Source organism: Girardinichthys multiradiatus, chromosome 23 (genome assembly GCF_021462225.1).
Source record: "Girardinichthys multiradiatus isolate DD_20200921_A chromosome 23, DD_fGirMul_XY1, whole genome shotgun sequence".
NCBI classification, from domain to species: domain Eukaryota; kingdom Metazoa; phylum Chordata; class Actinopteri; order Cyprinodontiformes; family Goodeidae; genus Girardinichthys; species Girardinichthys multiradiatus.
Window position 1 is genome coordinate 26472754 of NC_061815.1, and position 18763 is coordinate 26491516.

At 40.8% G+C, this 18763-nt stretch overlaps 4 protein-coding genes across 9 annotated transcripts in view; all 4 read left to right on the forward strand.

Moving 5' to 3' along the window:
• The window catches only part of LOC124860211 (protocadherin gamma-C5-like), a 295710-nt gene that overhangs the window by 17015 nt on the left and 259932 nt on the right, over positions 1-18763 (forward strand). Inside the window, exon 1 of one of the 6 annotated variants that reach the window (XM_047353274.1) lies at positions 894-3397. The exons of 3 other annotated variants lie outside the window; for them this stretch is intronic. In XM_047353274.1, the coding sequence (XP_047209230.1) occupies positions 923-3397 (2475 nt within the window). In that variant the 5' untranslated portion in view covers positions 894-922. Of the gene's footprint in view, positions 1-893; positions 3398-16096; positions 18575-18763 lie in introns of those variants that run through there. 2 more of the 6 variants (XM_047353287.1, XM_047353310.1) reach the window with 2 other exon arrangements.
• On the forward strand, positions 5480-8111 carry LOC124860221 (protocadherin beta-15-like). Its single transcript, XM_047353333.1, has one exon. The coding sequence runs from the start codon at positions 5631-5633 to the stop codon at positions 8094-8096; it is 2466 nt and encodes an 821-aa protein (XP_047209289.1). The 5' UTR covers positions 5480-5630; the 3' UTR covers positions 8097-8111.
• Positions 9032-11610, forward strand: LOC124860723 (protocadherin beta-15-like). The gene has a single exon (XM_047354247.1). The coding sequence runs from the start codon at positions 9154-9156 to the stop codon at positions 11608-11610; it is 2457 nt and encodes an 818-aa protein (XP_047210203.1). The 5' UTR covers positions 9032-9153.
• LOC124860725 (protocadherin beta-15-like) lies at positions 12597-16145 on the forward strand. The gene is made up of 2 exons (XM_047354259.1): positions 12597-15059; positions 16074-16145. Exons 1-2 carry the CDS (start codon positions 12669-12671, stop codon positions 16143-16145), a joined length of 2463 nt encoding a protein of 820 aa, XP_047210215.1. The 5' UTR covers positions 12597-12668.

Here is an 18763-nt window from a genome sequence, read left to right on the forward strand (position 1 = left end):
AGCGATTTTCTTGTGGGAAGGATTTGCACAACGAGGTGAATTTCACGCTTGAAATAAATGGCTACGGTTTTCCAATCACTCTTTTTCTTCGGTATTTGCTTTAATTTAATATTTTAAATAAAAACAATAATCTGGTAATTTCACGTATGCGACCCATAGACGATGAAAACATTCTTACAGAATGACATTTAGTTCTAATTTTAAATTTCAACAACATATTTTCCACGGTTTGATTAGTGCTTTACACTTAAATATTTCAATTATACAAATAACAAGAAAAACACCACACAAAGTCTTGAAAGTTGTGTCTTGCTGCATAAACGAGTTAAACGATCAGCTAAAGTAGATGAAAAGCATTTTGTTACATTCAGTGTATGAATGTAACATTCACCTCTATGCTGACATATATGAATAAACGTTGACTTTTGTTAAGTTACAACATTGCACTTTATAATGTATATATAATATATATTTAAGCATGTACATTATATTCAGCAATTGCTGTTAACTTTAGCTTTTTTCCAAATGTATTTAGAATTTAATTTTTACGAGAAATACAAATAATTCATTAAACCGCAGAAGAAACTCTATTGCACCTGAAGCCTAGCTTTCAGTATTAGTTAACTGAAGTTTAAAGACTTATATTAGTTTCATCCATGTGGCTCATTACATGATAATGTTGTTCACATTTAACTTGAAGCTAAAAAAGCAAATAGGTCAAAGTTTTCAACACGTCTTGAATTTTCCTGCGGTAATGCTAGGGCACATGCTGTGAGTTTTAAACACGACTGGAGATGTCGCTCTTGGCTGTCAGAAAATTATTTTGAAGCACTCCACCCACTGCTGACTAGATGTACAGTTTGCATTTCATAAAGGACATGCTAAACTATCGTACTCGTTTTAAGCTGTTTTCCGTGGCTTTATGCGTTTGATTATTCTGTATTTGAATGGTGTTTTGAAACGTTCGCTCCCGCAGAGCTTCGCAAACACTGAAGACAATTTTTTATTCAAGATGAGAGACAAAGGATTTACTGCGCTTGGCCTGAGCTTGTGCTTTGCTTTGTTTTTTGAAACGCTGCAGAAGGTACGTGGAGATCTGAGCTATTCTATTCCAGAAGAGATGAAACGAGGATCTGTTGTTGGAAATGTAGCCAAGGATCTGGGTGTTGATCTGAAGACCTTCTCCTCACGACAAGCCCGTGTTGATTTTGAAGGCACTCGGAAGCGCTACTGTGATATAAATATCAACACCGGGGATTTAATTACGTCGGAAAGGATAGACAGAGAGAGCCTTTGTGGCAAAAAGCATGCGTGTGTTTTAAAAGCAGATTTGGTGTTAGAAAACCCTTTGGAGCTTCATCATGTAAGCCTTCATATACAAGATGTGAACGACAATACGCCACAATTCAATGAAAAAATGATTGAAATGGAAATAAGAGAGTCAGCAGAGAAAGGTTACAGTTTCTCGATCGATGAGGCCCATGACGCAGATATAGGTCAGAATGCCGTGCAGAGATACATCCTTCAAAAGAACGATAATTTTGTTCTTGCTGGAGACGGTAACAAGGTTGAACTGAGACTGGAGAATAAACTTGATCGGGAGAAACAAACAGAAAATAGTTTACTTCTAACAGCTATAGATGGTGGATCTCCTCAAAGATCAGGTACTGTAGTCATACATGTTACCATATTGGATGCTAATGATAACGCCCCAGTTTTTACTGAGGCCATTTATAAAGCCAGTCTGCCTGAAAACTCGCCACCAGAGACAGTAGTGATTACTGTTAGCGCTACTGATGCAGATGAAGGAGCTAATGGAGAAGTCACTTATCAATTTGGCCACGTATCTGAGGAAGATGTGAATTTATTTATGATCGATTCCAAAACAGGGGAAATAAAAGTATTGGGAGGAATTGACTATGAAGAAAGAAATTCGTTTGAAATGAGAGTGAAAGCTAAAGATGGATTAGGACTAAACTCAAATGCTAAAGTTGTAATTGATGTTAGTGATGTCAATGATAATGCGCCAGAAATTTACCTGAAGTCCCTTTCCCACCATATACCTGAGAACGTGTCACCTGGTACAGAGGTGGGCATCATTAACGTGCGGGACAGAGACTCTGAGAAAAATGGACAGGTCCGCTGCTCCATCCAGCAAAACGTCCCTTTTAAGTTGGTTCCTTCTATTAAAAACTATTATTCTCTGGTGACCACAGGACAACTGGACCGTGAACTAGTGTCTGATTACAACATTACAATCACTGCCACTGATGAGGGCTCTCCACCTCTGTCCTCCTCTAAAACTGTTCAGTTATCTGTAGCTGACATCAACGACAACCCACCTGTGTTTGAGGAACAGTCCTACAGCGCATATGTGAGTGAAAATAACAAACCTGGCTCCACTTTATGCTCCGTTACTGCTAGAGACCCCGACTGGAGACAAAACGGTACAGTGATCTATTCTCTGTTACCTGGTGAGGTGAACGGTGCCTCGGTGTCCTCCTATCTATCTGTTAACGGAGACACGGGGGTGATCCACGCTGTGAGGTCGTTTGATTATGAACAGTTCAGGAGTTTTAAGGTCCATGTGATGGCCAGAGACAACGGTTCTCCTCCACTCAGCAGCAACGTGACCGTCAGTGTGTTCATATCGGATGTAAATGACAACTCTCCTCAGATACTGTACCCCGCCCCGGAGGGCAGCTCATTCATGACCGAGCTGGTCCCCAAAGCTGCACATGGAGGGTCTCTGGTGTCCAAAGTGATAGCGGTGGACGCAGACTCTGGACAGAACGCCTGGCTGTCCTATCAGATAGTCAAAGCTACAGATCCTGGACTTTTCAGTATTGGTCTCCACAGTGGAGAGATCAGGACACAGCGGGACATTTCAGAATCTGACAGCATGAAACAGAACCTGATTGTTGCAGTGATAGATAACGGACAGCCCTCTCTGTCTGCCACCTGTGCCATGTATTTACTTATTTCTGATAACTTGGCTGAGGTGCCAGAACTGAAAGACATTTCTTATGATGAGAAGAACTCCAAACTGACCTCTTATCTGATCATTGCTCTGGTTTCTGTGTCCACCTTCTTCCTGACCTTCATCATCATCATCCTGGGTGTGAGGTTTTGTCGCAGGAGAAAGCCCAGACTGTTGTTTGATGGAGCAGTAGCCATCCCCGGAGCTTATCTCCCTCCTAATTATGCAGATGTTGATGGAACAGGAACTTTACGCAGCACTTACAATTATGACGCCTACCTGACAACAGGATCTAGAACCAGTGACTTTAAGTTTGTATCATCCTACAATGACAACACGCTGCCTGCTGACCAGACTCTGAAGAAAAGTCCAACCGAGTTTGTTAATATCTTTGGCGATAATGATTCTTCCCCCGAGGTAAGAACATGTTTAATTTTACCCTTTTAAGATCCTTGCAGTCATTTTTTTTTATCTTTCTACATACTCTGTTCATTTTAATCAGACATCTTTACATTCTAACTTATTAATGTATCCCTATAATCAATAATCTTGCCATCTAGGTTAGTCTCGTTGACGTAGTTAATTGAAGTAAAATAATTGTTAACATTTTGTAGGTGTTGACTGACTATATATGTATGAATACAAGTAGGATCTGCTGGAAATTGTAGTTCAGGGATTTACTTTAAGGCGAATGATGTAAAATGTGGGGTTTACTCTGTCCGTGGTGCTAAAAAGTATTTTCTTAAAGAATGCCTTTATCATGATGGCCTTGCCAAGTTTGTGTGTTGGCCACATGAGATATTGCTTATACTTTTGGTGTGCATATATCTGTCATCCCACTTTCCCTTATAACAATGATCCTGGTATGTTAGTGTAAACCTGGATCTGTTTGAAAATTACAAAGTGTTTTTTGAACCTATTTTAAAGGTAAAAAAAAAAAAAAAAAGTTCAACAAGTCATTCACTCACTTTAATTGTAAAAAGGTTTTGGAGCAACACAACTATTTGCTATTAATAAAGATTGTTACCAGTAGTGTTCTTTTTGTGGTTTATGTCAGGAGGGACCAAATCACAAACATTAGAACTCTACTCTGACTACAGTGATTTTAATAATTGAAAAGTTATGGCTCTGATCTCAATGGGCTGTGTCTAGTTTAGCACACTAGCACATGGTTTATATTATTCAATTAGTTGTTTTGTATAACATGCTGAGAACACACAAGTTCACAATGATCCCTATTTACCATATAGATGGATTACATCCTTTCTTCCATGCAAAGTAAGTTCAATTCAAGTCAACAATATTTTTTTAATCCCAAAGGCAAATTAGATGTTGCAGTAAATTTCATTATCTGCGTTTCTTCTAACAGTCATTATGCATTGTTATATTTGCGGGTATGAAGGACCTTATGTAGTGGTCTGTTGCGAGAATCTAATAAATTATCTGTTGTTTAATAAATAATATGAAGAGCATGCTCAATGTGTTTTATTAAGGCTTTCACATTATGAAACATCTCTGTTGGCACAGTTAACTTTGTAGCCCCCTGATTAGTCCCTAGAACAGACACAGTGATCTTTAACAGTTTCTTCAGCCTTTTTAAATCCATTTGTGTTTAAGTGGCTGATGCTGCTTCCATAATGACTACTCCAGATGAGATTGCACTCTCCCAAACAGACAAATAGAAAACATGCAACATACTGCTGGAAGCACTGGTGGTCCTACAGTTTCTCAAGAAAAAAACAATAAGTATAGGCTTATCCAGATGAGACCTTTGCTCGCACTGGGTTTTTTAAATTCACTAAAAATATGTTAAATGAAACCCTCAGAGATTTTGAAAATGTAGCCCTTCCTTTATCATGCTGATGGTTTAGGGACTCTCTCCATGTTAATATATCTCCAGATTTGCACACATACTTTAGCCATCATAACAGTATTAACTGTTCTACTTAATACCGTTGAAAGCTTTGCATTTTATAATGCAATATAAAGATGTAACAAAACTCTAATACAAGTTTGCAGTCTTTGCTTATCTCTTCCTCTACTTTCTGCTGGGCAAATCCATATTCCAAATAGTAGTTACCTTTACTGGTGTAAATGGATTGTGGTTTTCTATATTTCATTTGTTGAAACTTTAAACGTCATGTGGTAATAATCTTGTACTAAAAGGCTCAGTAGACGTTTTTCAAGTTTTTTTTTTTTTTGTTAAAAACTTGGACAGTGATTTCTTTTTCAGGTTAAATTGAAAAAAATAAGGATTTATTAAAAGTCTTTTAGCACGTTTGTTACAAGATTTATGTATCTAAATTCTAACTACGGCTATCCCAGTTTGCCTGAATTGTAGACATCTAATCAAGTGACGCAAAAGGTGCTTTTTATTCCTTTAAAATTGGTAATCCTCCAAGTGCACAACTAAAACTGGACTCGAAGTGTCGCTCTTCACCATGAATGGAAAAGCCTCCACCTCTCCCTTCTGCTTTGTTTCTGCAGACTAGATTTTCTCCTCGCCGGAGCCCACCCTTGGATTGGTTTTGCTCGCAGTTTTCTACATTAAACTAATTCAAACAAACAATTGATAATATCTGCACGGCGGCTGTTTTGGACACGCTCACATTCCGGAGGTTTTAGACATTATTTTCCAAATTGCTTCAGAATGGCAGACAATAGATCCTCATCAAGTGGCCTGCTTTTCAGCGTTGTGCTTTTTCTTCGCCTTTTTCATGACGCTAATGGAGATGTGAGCTATTCCATAAGTGAGGAAATGAAAGCGGGATCTGTTATTGGAAATATAGCCAAAGACCTCGGACTCAATGTTGGGAAATTGTCTACTCGAAAGGCCCGGATTGACAGTGAGCTGAACCGCAAGCGGTACTGTGACATTAAGCTGAACACAGGAGATTTGATTATTGCGGAAAGAATTGATAGGGAAGCTCTTTGCGGTGAAAAAGCGTCATGTATCCTTAAATCTGAGCTGATTTTGGAGGCTCCATTAGAGTCGCACCGCATCATATTGCAAATACAAGATATTAACGATAACTCACCAATTTTTACAAAAGATAAAATCAGAATAGAAATCAATGAGTTGGCCGTAAAAGGATCTCGATTCCGTGTTTTGGAGGCGCATGATTTAGATATCGGACAAAACGCTGTTCAGAGCTACGAGTTGCAGGCCAACAGTTATTTAGAGCTTAAAACTCAATCCAAATTAGATGGGGATAAATTGGCAGAGTTGGTGTTGGTAAAAGAATTAGACCGCGAAGAACAGCGAGAACTGAAATTAATGCTCACTGCATTAGATGGAGGCAGTCCAAAAAGGACTGGAACTGCAACTGTGCATGTGATTGTCTTAGATGCAAATGACAACCCACCAGTTTTTAATCAGGTCGTGTATAAAGCTGTCCTTCCTGAAAACGCTACTCCAAATACAGTGGTGGTAAAAGTAGCAGCAACGGATACAGATGAGGGTCTAAATGGAGAAGTGATATATGAAATAAGTCGAATTTCAGAAACTGGTAAAAGAGCATTTTCGCTAAATCAAACATCAGGCGAAATACACGTTATAGGGTCTCTTGATTTTGAGGAAGAGTCCGTGTACGAATTGCGTATAGATGCTAAAGATAGATACGGTCTGAGCTCAGACGCTAAAGTGATCATTGAACTGTCTGATGTCAATGACAACCCTCCTGAAATTAGTTTAAAATCTTTCGTTAACCCTATAGCCGAGAACGTGTCACCTGGTACAGAGGTGGGCATCATTAACGTGCAGGACAGAGATTCTGAGAAAAATGGACAGGTCCGCTGCTCCATCCAGCAAAACGTCCCTTTTAAGTTGCTTCCTTCTATTAAAAACTATTATTCTCTGGTGACCACAGGACAGCTGGACCGTGAACTAGTGTCTGATTACAACATTACAATCACTGCCACTGATGAGGGCTCTCCACCTCTGTCCTCCTCTAAAACTGTTCAGTTATCTGTAGCTGACATCAACGACAACCCACCTGTGTTTGAGGAACAGTCCTACAGCGCATATGTGAGTGAAAATAACAAACCTGGCTCCACTTTATGCTCCGTTACTGCTAGAGACCCCGACTGGAGACAAAACGGTACAGTGATCTATTCTCTGTTACCTGGTGAGGTGAACGGTGCCTCGGTGTCCTCCTATCTATCTGTTAACGGAGACACGGGGGTGATCCACGCTGTGAGGTCGTTTGATTATGAACAGTTCAGGAGTTTTAAGGTCCATATGATGGCCAGAGACAACGGTTCTCCTCCACTCAGCAGCAACGTGACCGTCAGTGTGTTCATATCGGATGTGAATGACAACTCTCCTCAGATACTGTACCCCGCCCCGGAGGGCAGCTCCTTCATGACCGAGCTGGTCCCCAAAGCTGCACATGGAGGGTCTCTGGTGTCCAAAGTGATAGCGGTGGACGCAGACTCTGGACAGAACGCCTGGCTGTCCTATCAGATAGTCAAAGCTACAGATCCTGGACTTTTCAGTATCGATCTCCACAGTGGAGAGATCAGGACACAGCGGGACATTTCAGAATCTGACAGCATGAAACAGAACCTGATTGTTGCAGTGAAAGATAACGGACAGCCCTCTCTGTCGGCCACCTGTGCCATGTATTTACTTATTTCTGATAACTTGGCTGAGGTGCCAGAACTGAAAGACATTTCTTATGATGAGAAGAACTCCAAACTGACCTCTTATCTGATCATTGCTCTGGTTTCTGTGTCCACCTTCTTCCTGACGTTCATCATCATCATCCTGGGTGTGAGGTTCTGTCGCAGGAGAAAGCCCAGACTGTTGTTTGATGGAGCAGTAGCCATCCCCGGAGCTTATCTCCCTCCTAATTACGCAGATGTTGACGGAACAGGAACTTTACGCAGCACTTACAATTATGACGCCTACCTGACAACAGGATCTAGAACCAGTGACTTTAAGTTTGTGTCATCCTACAATGACAACACACTGCCTGCTGACCAGACTCTGAAGAAAAGTCCGACAGAGTTCGCTGAGATATTTTGCCGGCCAGACGAGTCTCCAGAGGTAGGCAAAACAATATTATGCATCATATTTTTTTCATATATGTGTCTTAAATTGTTGCGCTGTTAAAGCAGATTAATAGGGACATTTGTTTTTTAACGCAAAATATAATTTCATATTTCCAAAATTTCGGAAAGTACTTCACCAACATATATTCTGGTCAAATGTTAGCTGTTTTAATGTAACATCTTTTACGTCAGTGGATCCATTAATTAAGTATCAAAAAGCAATTTACAGAAAATATAATTTCGCCTTGTCATACTTCTTTTTTTTTTTTTTTATATATTTGAGTCAGTTTAACGTAAAATAGAAATACTTGCTGACTAAATTTGTTGCCAAACTACATAAGCTTCAGGTTCTTCTTAAGTACGTAAGTCTGAATAAGTTTTCAGACTTTTGTTTTACTACTATTAGGGATACTAAATATCAAAACCAAACAATGTCTGTTGTCATTTTTTAATCTAACATATCTGTAATAATGTGGAGAAGTGGACTTGTAACGACCCTAATACCTCTTAAAATGTATTACGTTTTTTGTTTTAAACTGAAAATGAGAAAATTTCAAAACTAACACACCTTTTAAGTCAACAACAGGTTTTAGATAAGGAATTATTTTCTAAACGTGTTTCAAGTTAATCCCAGCTTTTAAATAAAATAGGACTGTTTATCCAGTGAAAGACTTAAATATTGGAATCCAGTTATTCGGAATTTATGGATTTTCCTTTTTGTTTTTGGTACTGAGAATGTCTCCTCCTTTTGCTTAACCGCTGTATGTGGTGCTGAATTACATGTTTCCGCCTTGTATAATGGATGGAAAATGTCTGAGGAGTTATTTTATTTGTGATGCAACATTAAAGTCTTTCGATTCGGTGTTTTTAGTATAGTGGTGAAGTTCACACTGGTTTCGTTTTCTTATCTTTGTAATGTTCAACATCAACTCACGGAGTCGCTATTGGCTTGCAGACACGTATAAGCACAGTTCTCCACCCATAACAAAATCGCATATTTGTTGTCAGGCCAGCGCTCCCATTGTTCCAGGAGATTCGTGGGCCTACATGTATTTTGCGAACATCCTGGTTGTTCAATGAAATAAGATTTTGTTGTTTATCCAAGTTTGATTGAAACGATGGGCTTCAGCAGACATTTTTTACTGATTTTCGTCTGCAGCTTCGCTTTTTACATGAAGATCTTTGCTGCAGACCTGAGCTATTCCGTTCCGGAGGAATTGAGGCCGGGATCTATTGTTGGAAATATTGCTAAAGACCTCGGACTGGAAGTGGTAAAGATGTCAACTCGGAAAGCTCGAATTGATACAGAGGACAGCTACCAGCGTTTCTGTGATCTTGATCTAAAGACGGGGAATTTTATCATAAGGGAAAGGATTGACAGAGAGGAGCTGTGCAGCGAGAAGGCTTCATGCTTGCTGAAATATGAATTAGTCTTAGAGAGCCCCTTGGAGCTGCACCGGATTTCTCTGTTCATTCAAGATGTGAACGACAATTTCCCAGCTTTTCCAAAAGATACAGTTAAATTAGAAATAACGGAATCGGCTGATAAGGGAGCTCGATATCGTGTCAACGAGGCACACGACGCCGATAGCGGGCAGAATACAGTCAAGCAATACAATTTACAAAGAAATGAACATTTCGTTTTATCAGTTACAGAAGATGCTGATGGATCCAAAAACATCGAGCTGGTTTTAGACAAAGAGTTGGATCGAGAAAAGGAGCGTGAGTTGAATTTCGCCCTTATTGCTGTTGATGGTGGAAATCCACAGAGATCAGGGACCACAAATATACACGTTACTGTTCTGGATGCTAACGATAATGCACCCGTGTTTGATCAGGCCGTTTACAAAGCAAGTCTCCCTGAAAATGCACCACACGATACTGTCGCAGCAACTGTTAGAGCTACTGATGCAGATGAGGACGTAAATGGGGAAGTAACCTACGAATTTAGCCGCCTCCCAGAAAAGGCTAAGAGGGTTTTTTCACTAAACAATAAAACAGGGGAACTAAAAGTCATCGGTAGTCTTGATTTTGAAAGTAATTCAAAGTATGAAATGCGCATTAATGCTAAAGACGGTTATGGACTTTCATCTGATTCTAAAGTAATTATCGACATTACTGATGTGAATGACAACGGCCCTGTGATTTATGTAAAATCTCTGACGAGTCCTGTAACAGAAAACGTGTCACCTGGTACAGAGGTGGGCATCATTAACGTGCAGGACAGAGACTCTGAGAAAAATGGACAGGTCCGCTGCTCCATCCAGCAAAACGTCCCTTTTAAGTTGGTTCCTTCCATTAAAAACTATTATTCTCTGGTGACCACAGGACAGCTGGACCGTGAACTAGTGTCTGATTACAACATTACAATCACTGCCACTGATGAGGGCTCTCCACCTCTGTCCTCCTCTAAAACTGTTCAGTTATCTGTAGCTGACATCAACGACAACCCACCTGTGTTTGAGGAACAGTCCTACAGCGCATATGTGAGTGAAAATAACAAACCTGGCTCCACTTTATGCTCCGTTACTGCTAGAGACCCCGACTGGAGACAAAACGGTACAGTGATCTATTCTCTGTTACCTGGTGAGGTGAACGGTGCCTCGGTGTCCTCCTATCTATCTGTTAACGGAGACACGGGGGTGATCCACGCTGTGAGGTCGTTTGATTATGAACAGTTCAGGAGTTTTAAGGTCCATATGATAGCCAGAGACAACGGTTCTCCTCCACTCAGCAGCAACGTGACCGTCAGTGTGTTCATATCGGATGTGAATGACAACTCTCCTCAGATACTGTACCCCGCCCCGGAGGGCAGCTCCTTCATGACCGAGCTGGTCCCCAAAGCTGCACATGGAGGGTCTCTGGTGTCCAAAGTGATAGCGGTGGACGCAGACTCTGGACAGAACGCCTGGCTGTCCTATCAGATAGTCAAAGCTACAGATCCTGGACTTTTCAGTATTGGTCTGCACAGTGGAGAGATCAGGACACAGCGGGACATTTCAGAATCTGACAGCATGAAACAGAACCTGATTGTTGCAGTGAAAGATAATGGACAGCCCTCTCTGTCTGCCACCTGTGCCATGTATTTACTTATTTCTGATAACTTGGCTGAGGTGCCAGAACTGAAAGATATTTCTTATGATGAGAAGAACTCCAAACTGACCTCTTATCTGATCATTGCTCTGGTTTCTGTGTCCACCTTCTTCCTGACCTTCATCATCATCATCCTGGGTGTGAGGTTCTGTCGCAGGAGAAAGCCCAGACTGTTGTTTGATGGAGCAGTAGCCATCCCCGGAGCTTATCTCCCTCCTAATTACGCAGATGTTGACGGAACAGGAACTTTACGCAGCACTTACAATTATGACGCCTACCTGACAACAGGATCTAGAACCAGTGACTTTAAGTTTGTGTCATCCTACAATGACAACACGCTGCCTGCTGACCAGACTCTGAAGAAAAGTCCGACAGAGTTCGCTGAGATATTTTGCCGGCCAGACGAGTCTCCAGAGGTAGGCAAAACAATATTATGCATCATATTTTTTTCATATATGTGTCTTAAATTGTTGCGCTGTTAAAGCAGATTAATAGAGACATTTGTTTTTTAACGCAAAATATAATTTCATATTTCCAAAATTTCGGAAAGTACTTCACCAACATATATTCTGGTCAAATGTTAGCTGTTTTAATGTAACATCTTTTACGTCAGTGGATCCATTAATTAAGTATCAAAAAGCAATTTACAGAAAATATAATTTCGCCTTGTCATACTTCTTTTTTTTTTGTTTTTTACTATTTGAGTCAGTTTAAAGTAAAATAGAAATACTTGCTGACTAAATTTGTTGCCAAACTACATAAGCTTCAGGTTCTTCTTAAGTACGTAAGTCTGAATACGTTTTTAGACTTTTGTTTTACTACTATTAGGGATACTAAATATCAAAACCAAACAATGTCTGTTGTTGTTTTTTAATCTAACATATCTGTAATAATGTGGAGAAGTGGACTTGTAACGACCCTAATACCTCTTAAAATGTATTACGTTTTTTGTTTTAAACTGAAAATGAGAAAATTTCAAAACTAACACACCTTTTAAGTCAACAACAGGTTTTAGATAAGGAATTATTTTCTAAACGTGTTTCAAGTTAATCCCAGCTTTTAAATAAAATAGGACTGTTTGTCCAGTGAAAGCCTTAAATATTGGAATCCAGTTATTCGGAATTTATGGATTTTCCTTTTTGTTTTTGGTACTGAGAATGTCTCCTCCTTTTGCTTAACCGCTGTCTGTGGTGCTGAATTACATGTTTCCGCCTTGTATAATGGATGGAAAATGTCTGAGGAGTTATTTTATTTGTGATGCAACATTAAAGTCTTTCGATTCGGTGTTTTTAGTATAGTGGTGAAGTTCACACTGGTTTCGTTTTCTTATCTTTGTAATGTTCAACATCAACTCACGGAGTCGCTATTGGCTTGCAGACACGTATAAGCACAGTTCTCCACCCATAACAAAATCGCATATTTGTTGTCAGGCCAGCGCTCCCATTGTTCCAGGAGATTCGTGGGCCTACATGTATTTTGCGAACATCCTGGTTATTCAATGAAATAAGATTTTGTTGTTTATCCAAGTTTGATTGAAACGATGGGCTTCAGCAGACATTTTTTACTGATTTTCGTCTGCAGCTTCGCTTTTTACATGAAGGTCTTTGCTGCAGACCTGAGCTATTCCGTTCCGGAGGAATTGAGGCCGGGATCTATTGTTGGAAATATTGCTAAAGACCTCGGACTGGAAGTGATAAAGATGTCAACTCGGAAAGCTCGAATTGATACAGAGGACAGCTACCAGCGTTTCTGTGATCTTGATCTAAAGACGGGGAATTTTATCATAAGGGAAAGGATTGACAGAGAGGAGCTGTGCAGCGAGAAGGCTTCATGCTTGCTGAAATATGAATTAGTCTTAGAGAGCCCCTTGGAGCTGCACCGGATTTCTCTGTTCATTCAAGATGTGAACGACAATTTCCCAGTTTTTCCAAAAGATACAGTTAAATTAGAAATAACGGAATCGGCTGATAAGGGAGCTCGATATCGTGTCAACGAGGCACACGACGCCGATAGCGGGCAGAATACAGTCAAACAATACAATTTACAAAGAAATGAACATTTCGTTTTATCAGTTACAGAAGATGCTGATGGATCCAAAAACATCGAGCTGGTTTTAGACAAAGAGTTGGATCGAGAAAAGGAGCGTGAGTTGAATTTCGCCCTTATTTCTGTTGATGGTGGAAATCCACAGAGATCAGGGACCACAAATATACATGTTACTGTTCTGGATGCTAACGATAATGCACCCGTGTTTGATCAGGCCGTTTACAAAGCAAGTCTCCCTGAAAATGCACCACACGATACTGTCGCAGCAACTGTTAGAGCTACTGATGCAGATGAGGGCGTAAATGGGGAAGTAACCTACGAATTTAGCCGCCTCCCAGAAAAGGCTAAGAGGGTTTTTTCACTAAACAATAAAACAGGGGAACTAAAAGTCATCGGGAATCTTGATTTTGAAAGTAATTCAAAGTATGAAATGCGCATTAATGCTAAAGACGGTTATGGACTTTCATCTGATTCTAAAGTAATTATCGACATTACTGATGTGAATGACAACGGCCCTGTGATTTATGTAAAATCTCTGACGAGTCCTGTAACAGAAAACGTGTCACCTGGTACAGAGGTGGGCATCATTAACGTGCAGGACAGAGACTCTGAGAAAAATGGACAGGTCCGCTGCTCCATCCAGCAAAACGTCCCTTTTAAGTTGGTTCCTTCTATTAAAAACTATTATTCTCTGGTGACCACAGGACAGCTGGACCGTGAACTAGTATCTGATTACAATATTACAATTACTGCCACTGATGAGGGCTCTCCACCTCTGTCCTCCTCTAAAACTGTTCAGTTATCTGTAGCTGACATCAACGACAACCCACCTGTGTTTGAGGAACAGTCCTACAGCGCACATGTGACTGAAAATAACAAACCTGGATCCACTTTATGTTCCGTTAGTGCTCGAGACCCAGACTGGAGACAAAACGGTACAGTGATTTATTCTCTGTTACCTGCTGAGGTGAACGGTGTCCGTGTGTCCTCCTATCTATCTGTTCATGGAGACACGGGGGTGATCCACGCTGTGAAAGCGTTTGATTACGAACAGTTCAGGAGTTTGAAAGTTCACGTGATGGCCAGAGACAACGGATCTCCTCCACTCAGCAGCAACGTGACCGTTAGTGTGTTCATATCAGATGTGAATGACAACTCTCCTCAGATATTGTACCCCGCCCCGGACGGCAGCTCCTTCATGACCGAGCTGGTCCCCAAAGCTGCACATGGAGGCTCTCTGGTGTCCAAAGTGATAGCAGTGGACGCAGACTCCGGACAGAACGCCTGGCTGTCCTATCATATCATCAAATCCACTGATCCTGGACTTTTCACTATTGGTCTCCACAGTGGAGAGATCCGGACCCAGCGGGACGTTTCCGAATCTGACAGCATGAAACAGAACCTGATTGTAGCAGTGAAAGACAACGGACAGCCCTCTCTGTCTGCCACCTGTTCCATGTATTTACTGATTTCTGATAACTTGGCTGAGGTTCCGGAACTGAAGGATATTTCTTACGATGAGAAGAATTCTAAACTGACATCTTATCTGATCATCGCGCTGGTGTGTGTCTCCACCTTCTTCCTGACCTTCATCATCATCATCTTGGGTGTGAGGTTTTGTCGCAGGAGAAAACCCAGACTGTTGTTTGATGGAGCAGTTGCCATCCCTGGTGCTTACCTTCCTCCTAATTACGCAGATGTGGACGGCACAGGAACTTTACGCAGCACTTACAATTATGACGCCTACCTGACAACAGGATCCCGAACCAGTGACTTTAAGTTTGTTTCATCTTACAATGACAACACGCTGCCTGCTGACCAGACTCTGAAGAAGAGTCCGACAGAGTTCGCTGAGATATTTTGCCGGCCAGACGAGTCTCCAGAGGTAGGCAAAACAATATTATGCATCATATTTTTTTCATATATGTGTCTTAAATTGTTGCGCTGTTAAAGCAGATTAATAGAGACATTTGTTTTTTAACGCAAAATATAATTTCATATTTCCAAAATTTCGGAAAGTACTTCACCAACATATATTCTGGTCAAATGTTAGCTGTTTTAATGTAACATCTTTTACGTCAGTGGATCCATTAATTAAGTATCAAAAAGCAATTTACAGAAAATATAATTTCGCCTTGTCATACTTCTTTTTTTTTTTTTTTTTACTATTTGAGTCAGTTTAACGTAAAATAGAAATACTTGCTGACTAAATTTGTTGCCAAACTACATAAGCTTCAGGTTCTTCTTAAGTACGTAAGTCTGAATACGTTTTTAGACTTTTGTTTTACTACTATTAGGGATACTAAAAATCAAAAACAAACAATGTCTGTTGTCATTTTTTAATCTAACATATCTGTAATAATGTGGAGAAGTGGACTTGTAATGACCCTAATACCTCTTAAAATGTATTACGTTTTTTGTTTTAAACTGAAAATGAGAAAATTTCAAAACTAACACACCTTTTAAGTCAACAACAGGTTTTAGATAAGGAATTATTTTCTAAACGTGTTTCAAGTTAATCCCAGCTTTTAAATAAAATAGGACTGTTTGTCCAGTGAAAGACTTAAATATTGGAATCCAGTTATTCGGAATTTATGGATTTTCCTTTTTGTTTTTGGTACTGAGAATGTCTCCTCCTTTTGCTTAACCGCTGTCTGTGGTGCTGAATTACATGTTTCCGCCTTGTATAATGGATGGAAAATGTCTGAGGAGTTATTTTATTTGTGATGCAACATTGAAGTCTTTCGATTCGGTGTTTTTAGTATAGTGGTGAAGTTCACACTGGTTTCGTTTTCTTATCTTTGTAATGTTCAACATCAACTCACGGAGTCGCTATTGGCTTGCAGACACGTATAAGCACAGTTCTCCACCCATAACAAAATCGCATATTTGTTGTCAGGCCAGCGCTCCCATTGTTCCAGGAGATTCGTGGGCCTACATGTATTTTGCGAACATCCTGGTTGTTCAATGAAATAAGATTTTGTTGTTTATCCAAGTTTGATTGAAACGATGGGCTTCAGCAGACATTTTTTACTGATTTTCGTCTGCAGCTTCGCTTTTTACATGAAGGTCTTTGCTGCAGACCTGAGCTATTCCGTTCCGGAGGAATTGAGGCCGGGATCTATTGTTGGAAATATTGCTAAAGACCTCGGACTGGAAGTGGTAAAGATGTCAACTCGGAAAGCTCGAATTGATACAGAGGACAGCTACCAGCGTTTCTGTGATCTTGATCTAAAGACGGGGAATTTTATCATAAGGGAAAGGATTGACAGAGAGGAGCTGTGCAGCGAGAAGGCTTCATGCTTGCTGAAATATGAATTAGTCTTAGAGAGCCCCTTGGAGCTGCACCAGATTTCTCTGTTCATTCAAGATGTGAACGACAATTTCCCAGCTTTTCCAAAAGATACAGTAAAATTAGAAATAACGGAATCGGCTGTTAAGGGAGCTCGATATCGTGTCAACGAGGCACACGACGCCGATAGCGGGCAGAATACAGTCAAGCAATACAATTTACAAAGAAATGAACATTTCGTTTTATCAGTTACAGAAGATGCTGATGGATCCAAAAACATCGAGCTGGTTTTAGACAAAGAGTTGGATCGAGAAAAGGAGCGTGAGTTGAATTTCGCCCTTATTTCTGTTGATGGTGGACATCCACAGAGATCAGGGACCACAAATATACACGTTACTGTTCTGGATGCTAACGATAATGCACCCGTGTTTGATCAGGCCGTTTACAAAGCAAGTCTCCCTGAAAATGCACCACACGATACTGTCGCAGCAACTGTTAGAGCTACTGATGCAGATGAGGGCGTAAATGGGGAAGTAACCTACGAATTTAGCCGCCTCCCAGAAAAGGCTAAGAGGGTTTTTTCACTAAACAATAAAACAGGGGAACTAAAAGTCATCGGGAATCTTGATTTTGAAAGTAATTCAAAGTATGAAATGCGCATTAATGCTAAAGACGGTTATGGACTTTCATCTGATTCTAAAGTAATTATCGACATTACTGATGTGAATGACAACGGCCCTGTGATTTATGTAAAATCTCTGACGAGTCCTGTAACAGAAAACGTGTCACCTGGTACAGAGGTGGGCATCATTAACGTGCAGGACAGAGACTCTGAGAAAAATGGACAGGTCCGCTGCTCCATCCAGCAAAACGTCCCTTTTAAGTTGGTTCCTTCTATTAAAAACTATTATTCTCTGGTGACCACAGGACAGCTGGACCGTGAACTACTGTCTGATTACAACATTACAATCACTGCCACTGATGAGGGCTCTCCACCTCTGTCCTCCTCTAAAACTGTTCAGTTATCTGTAGCTGACATCAACGACAACCCACCTGTGTTTGAGGAACAGTCCTACAGCGCATATGTGAGTGAAAATAACAAACCTGGCTCCACTTTATGCTCCGTTACTGCTAGAGACCCCGACTGGAGACAAAACGGTACAGTGATCTATTCTCTGTTACCTGGTGAGGTGAACGGTGCCTCGGTGTCCTCCTATCTATCTGTTAACGGAGACACGGGGGTGATCCACGCTGTGAGGTCGTTTGATTATGAACAGTTCAGGAGTTTTAAGGTCCATGTGATGGCCAGAGACAACGGTTCTCCTCCACTCAGCAGCAACGTGACCGTCAGTGTGTTCATATCGGATGTGAATGACAACTCTCCTCAGATACTGTACCCCGCCCCGGAGGGCAGCTCCTTCATGACCGAGCTGGTCCCCCAAGCTGCACATGGAGGGTCTCTGGTGTCCAAAGTGATAGCGGTGGACGCAGACTCTGGACAGAACGCCTGGCTGTCCTATCAGATAGTCAAAGCTACAGATCCTGGACTTTTCAGTATCGATCTCCACAGTGGAGAGATCAGGACACAGCGGGACATTTCAGAATCTGACAGCATGAAACAGAACCTGATTGTTGCAGTGAAAGATAATGGACAGCCCTCTCTGTCTGCCACCTGTGCCATGTATTTACTTATTTCTGATAACTTGGCTGAGGTGCCAGAACTGAAAGATATTTCTTATGATGAGAAGAACTCCAAACTGACCTCTTATCTGATCATTGCTCTGGTTTCTGTGTCCACCTTCTTCCTGACCTTCATCATCATCATCCTGGGTGTGAGGTTCTGTCGCAGGAGAAAGCCCAGACTGTTGTTTGATGGAGCAGTAGCCATCCCCGGAGCTTATCTCCCTCCTAATTACGCAGATGTTGACGGAACAGGAACTTTACGCAGCACTTACAATTATGACGCCTACCTGACAACAGGATCTAGAACCAGTGACTTTAAGTTTGTGTCATCCTACAATGACAACACGCTGCCTGCTGACCAGACTCTGAAGAAAAGTCCGACAGAGTTCGCTGAGATATTTTGCCGGCCAGACGAGTCTCCAGAGGTAGGCAAAACAATATTATGCATCATATTTTTTCATATATGTGTCTTAAATTGTTGCGCTGTTAAAGCAGATTAATAGAGACATTTGTTTTTTAACGCAAAATATAATTTCATATTTCCAAAATTTCGGAAAGTACTTCACCAACATATATTCTGGTCAAATGTTAGCTGTTTTAATGTAACATCTTTT

Excerpts from the sequence above, each read along its gene's own strand:
- LOC124860221 (XM_047353333.1), top strand. The coding sequence starts at position 5,631 with ATGGCAGACAATAGATCCTCATCAAGTGGCCTGCTTTTCAGCGTTGTG.
- LOC124860723 (XM_047354247.1), top strand. The coding sequence starts at position 9,154 with ATGGGCTTCAGCAGACATTTTTTACTGATTTTCGTCTGCAGCTTCGCT.
- LOC124860725 (XM_047354259.1), top strand. The coding sequence starts at position 12,669 with ATGGGCTTCAGCAGACATTTTTTACTGATTTTCGTCTGCAGCTTCGCT. Across the intron at positions 15,060-16,073 it reads GGCCAGACGAGTCTCCAGAG|GCCAGCGCTCCCATTGTTCC; the intron begins GTAGGCAAAACA and ends ATTTGTTGTCAG.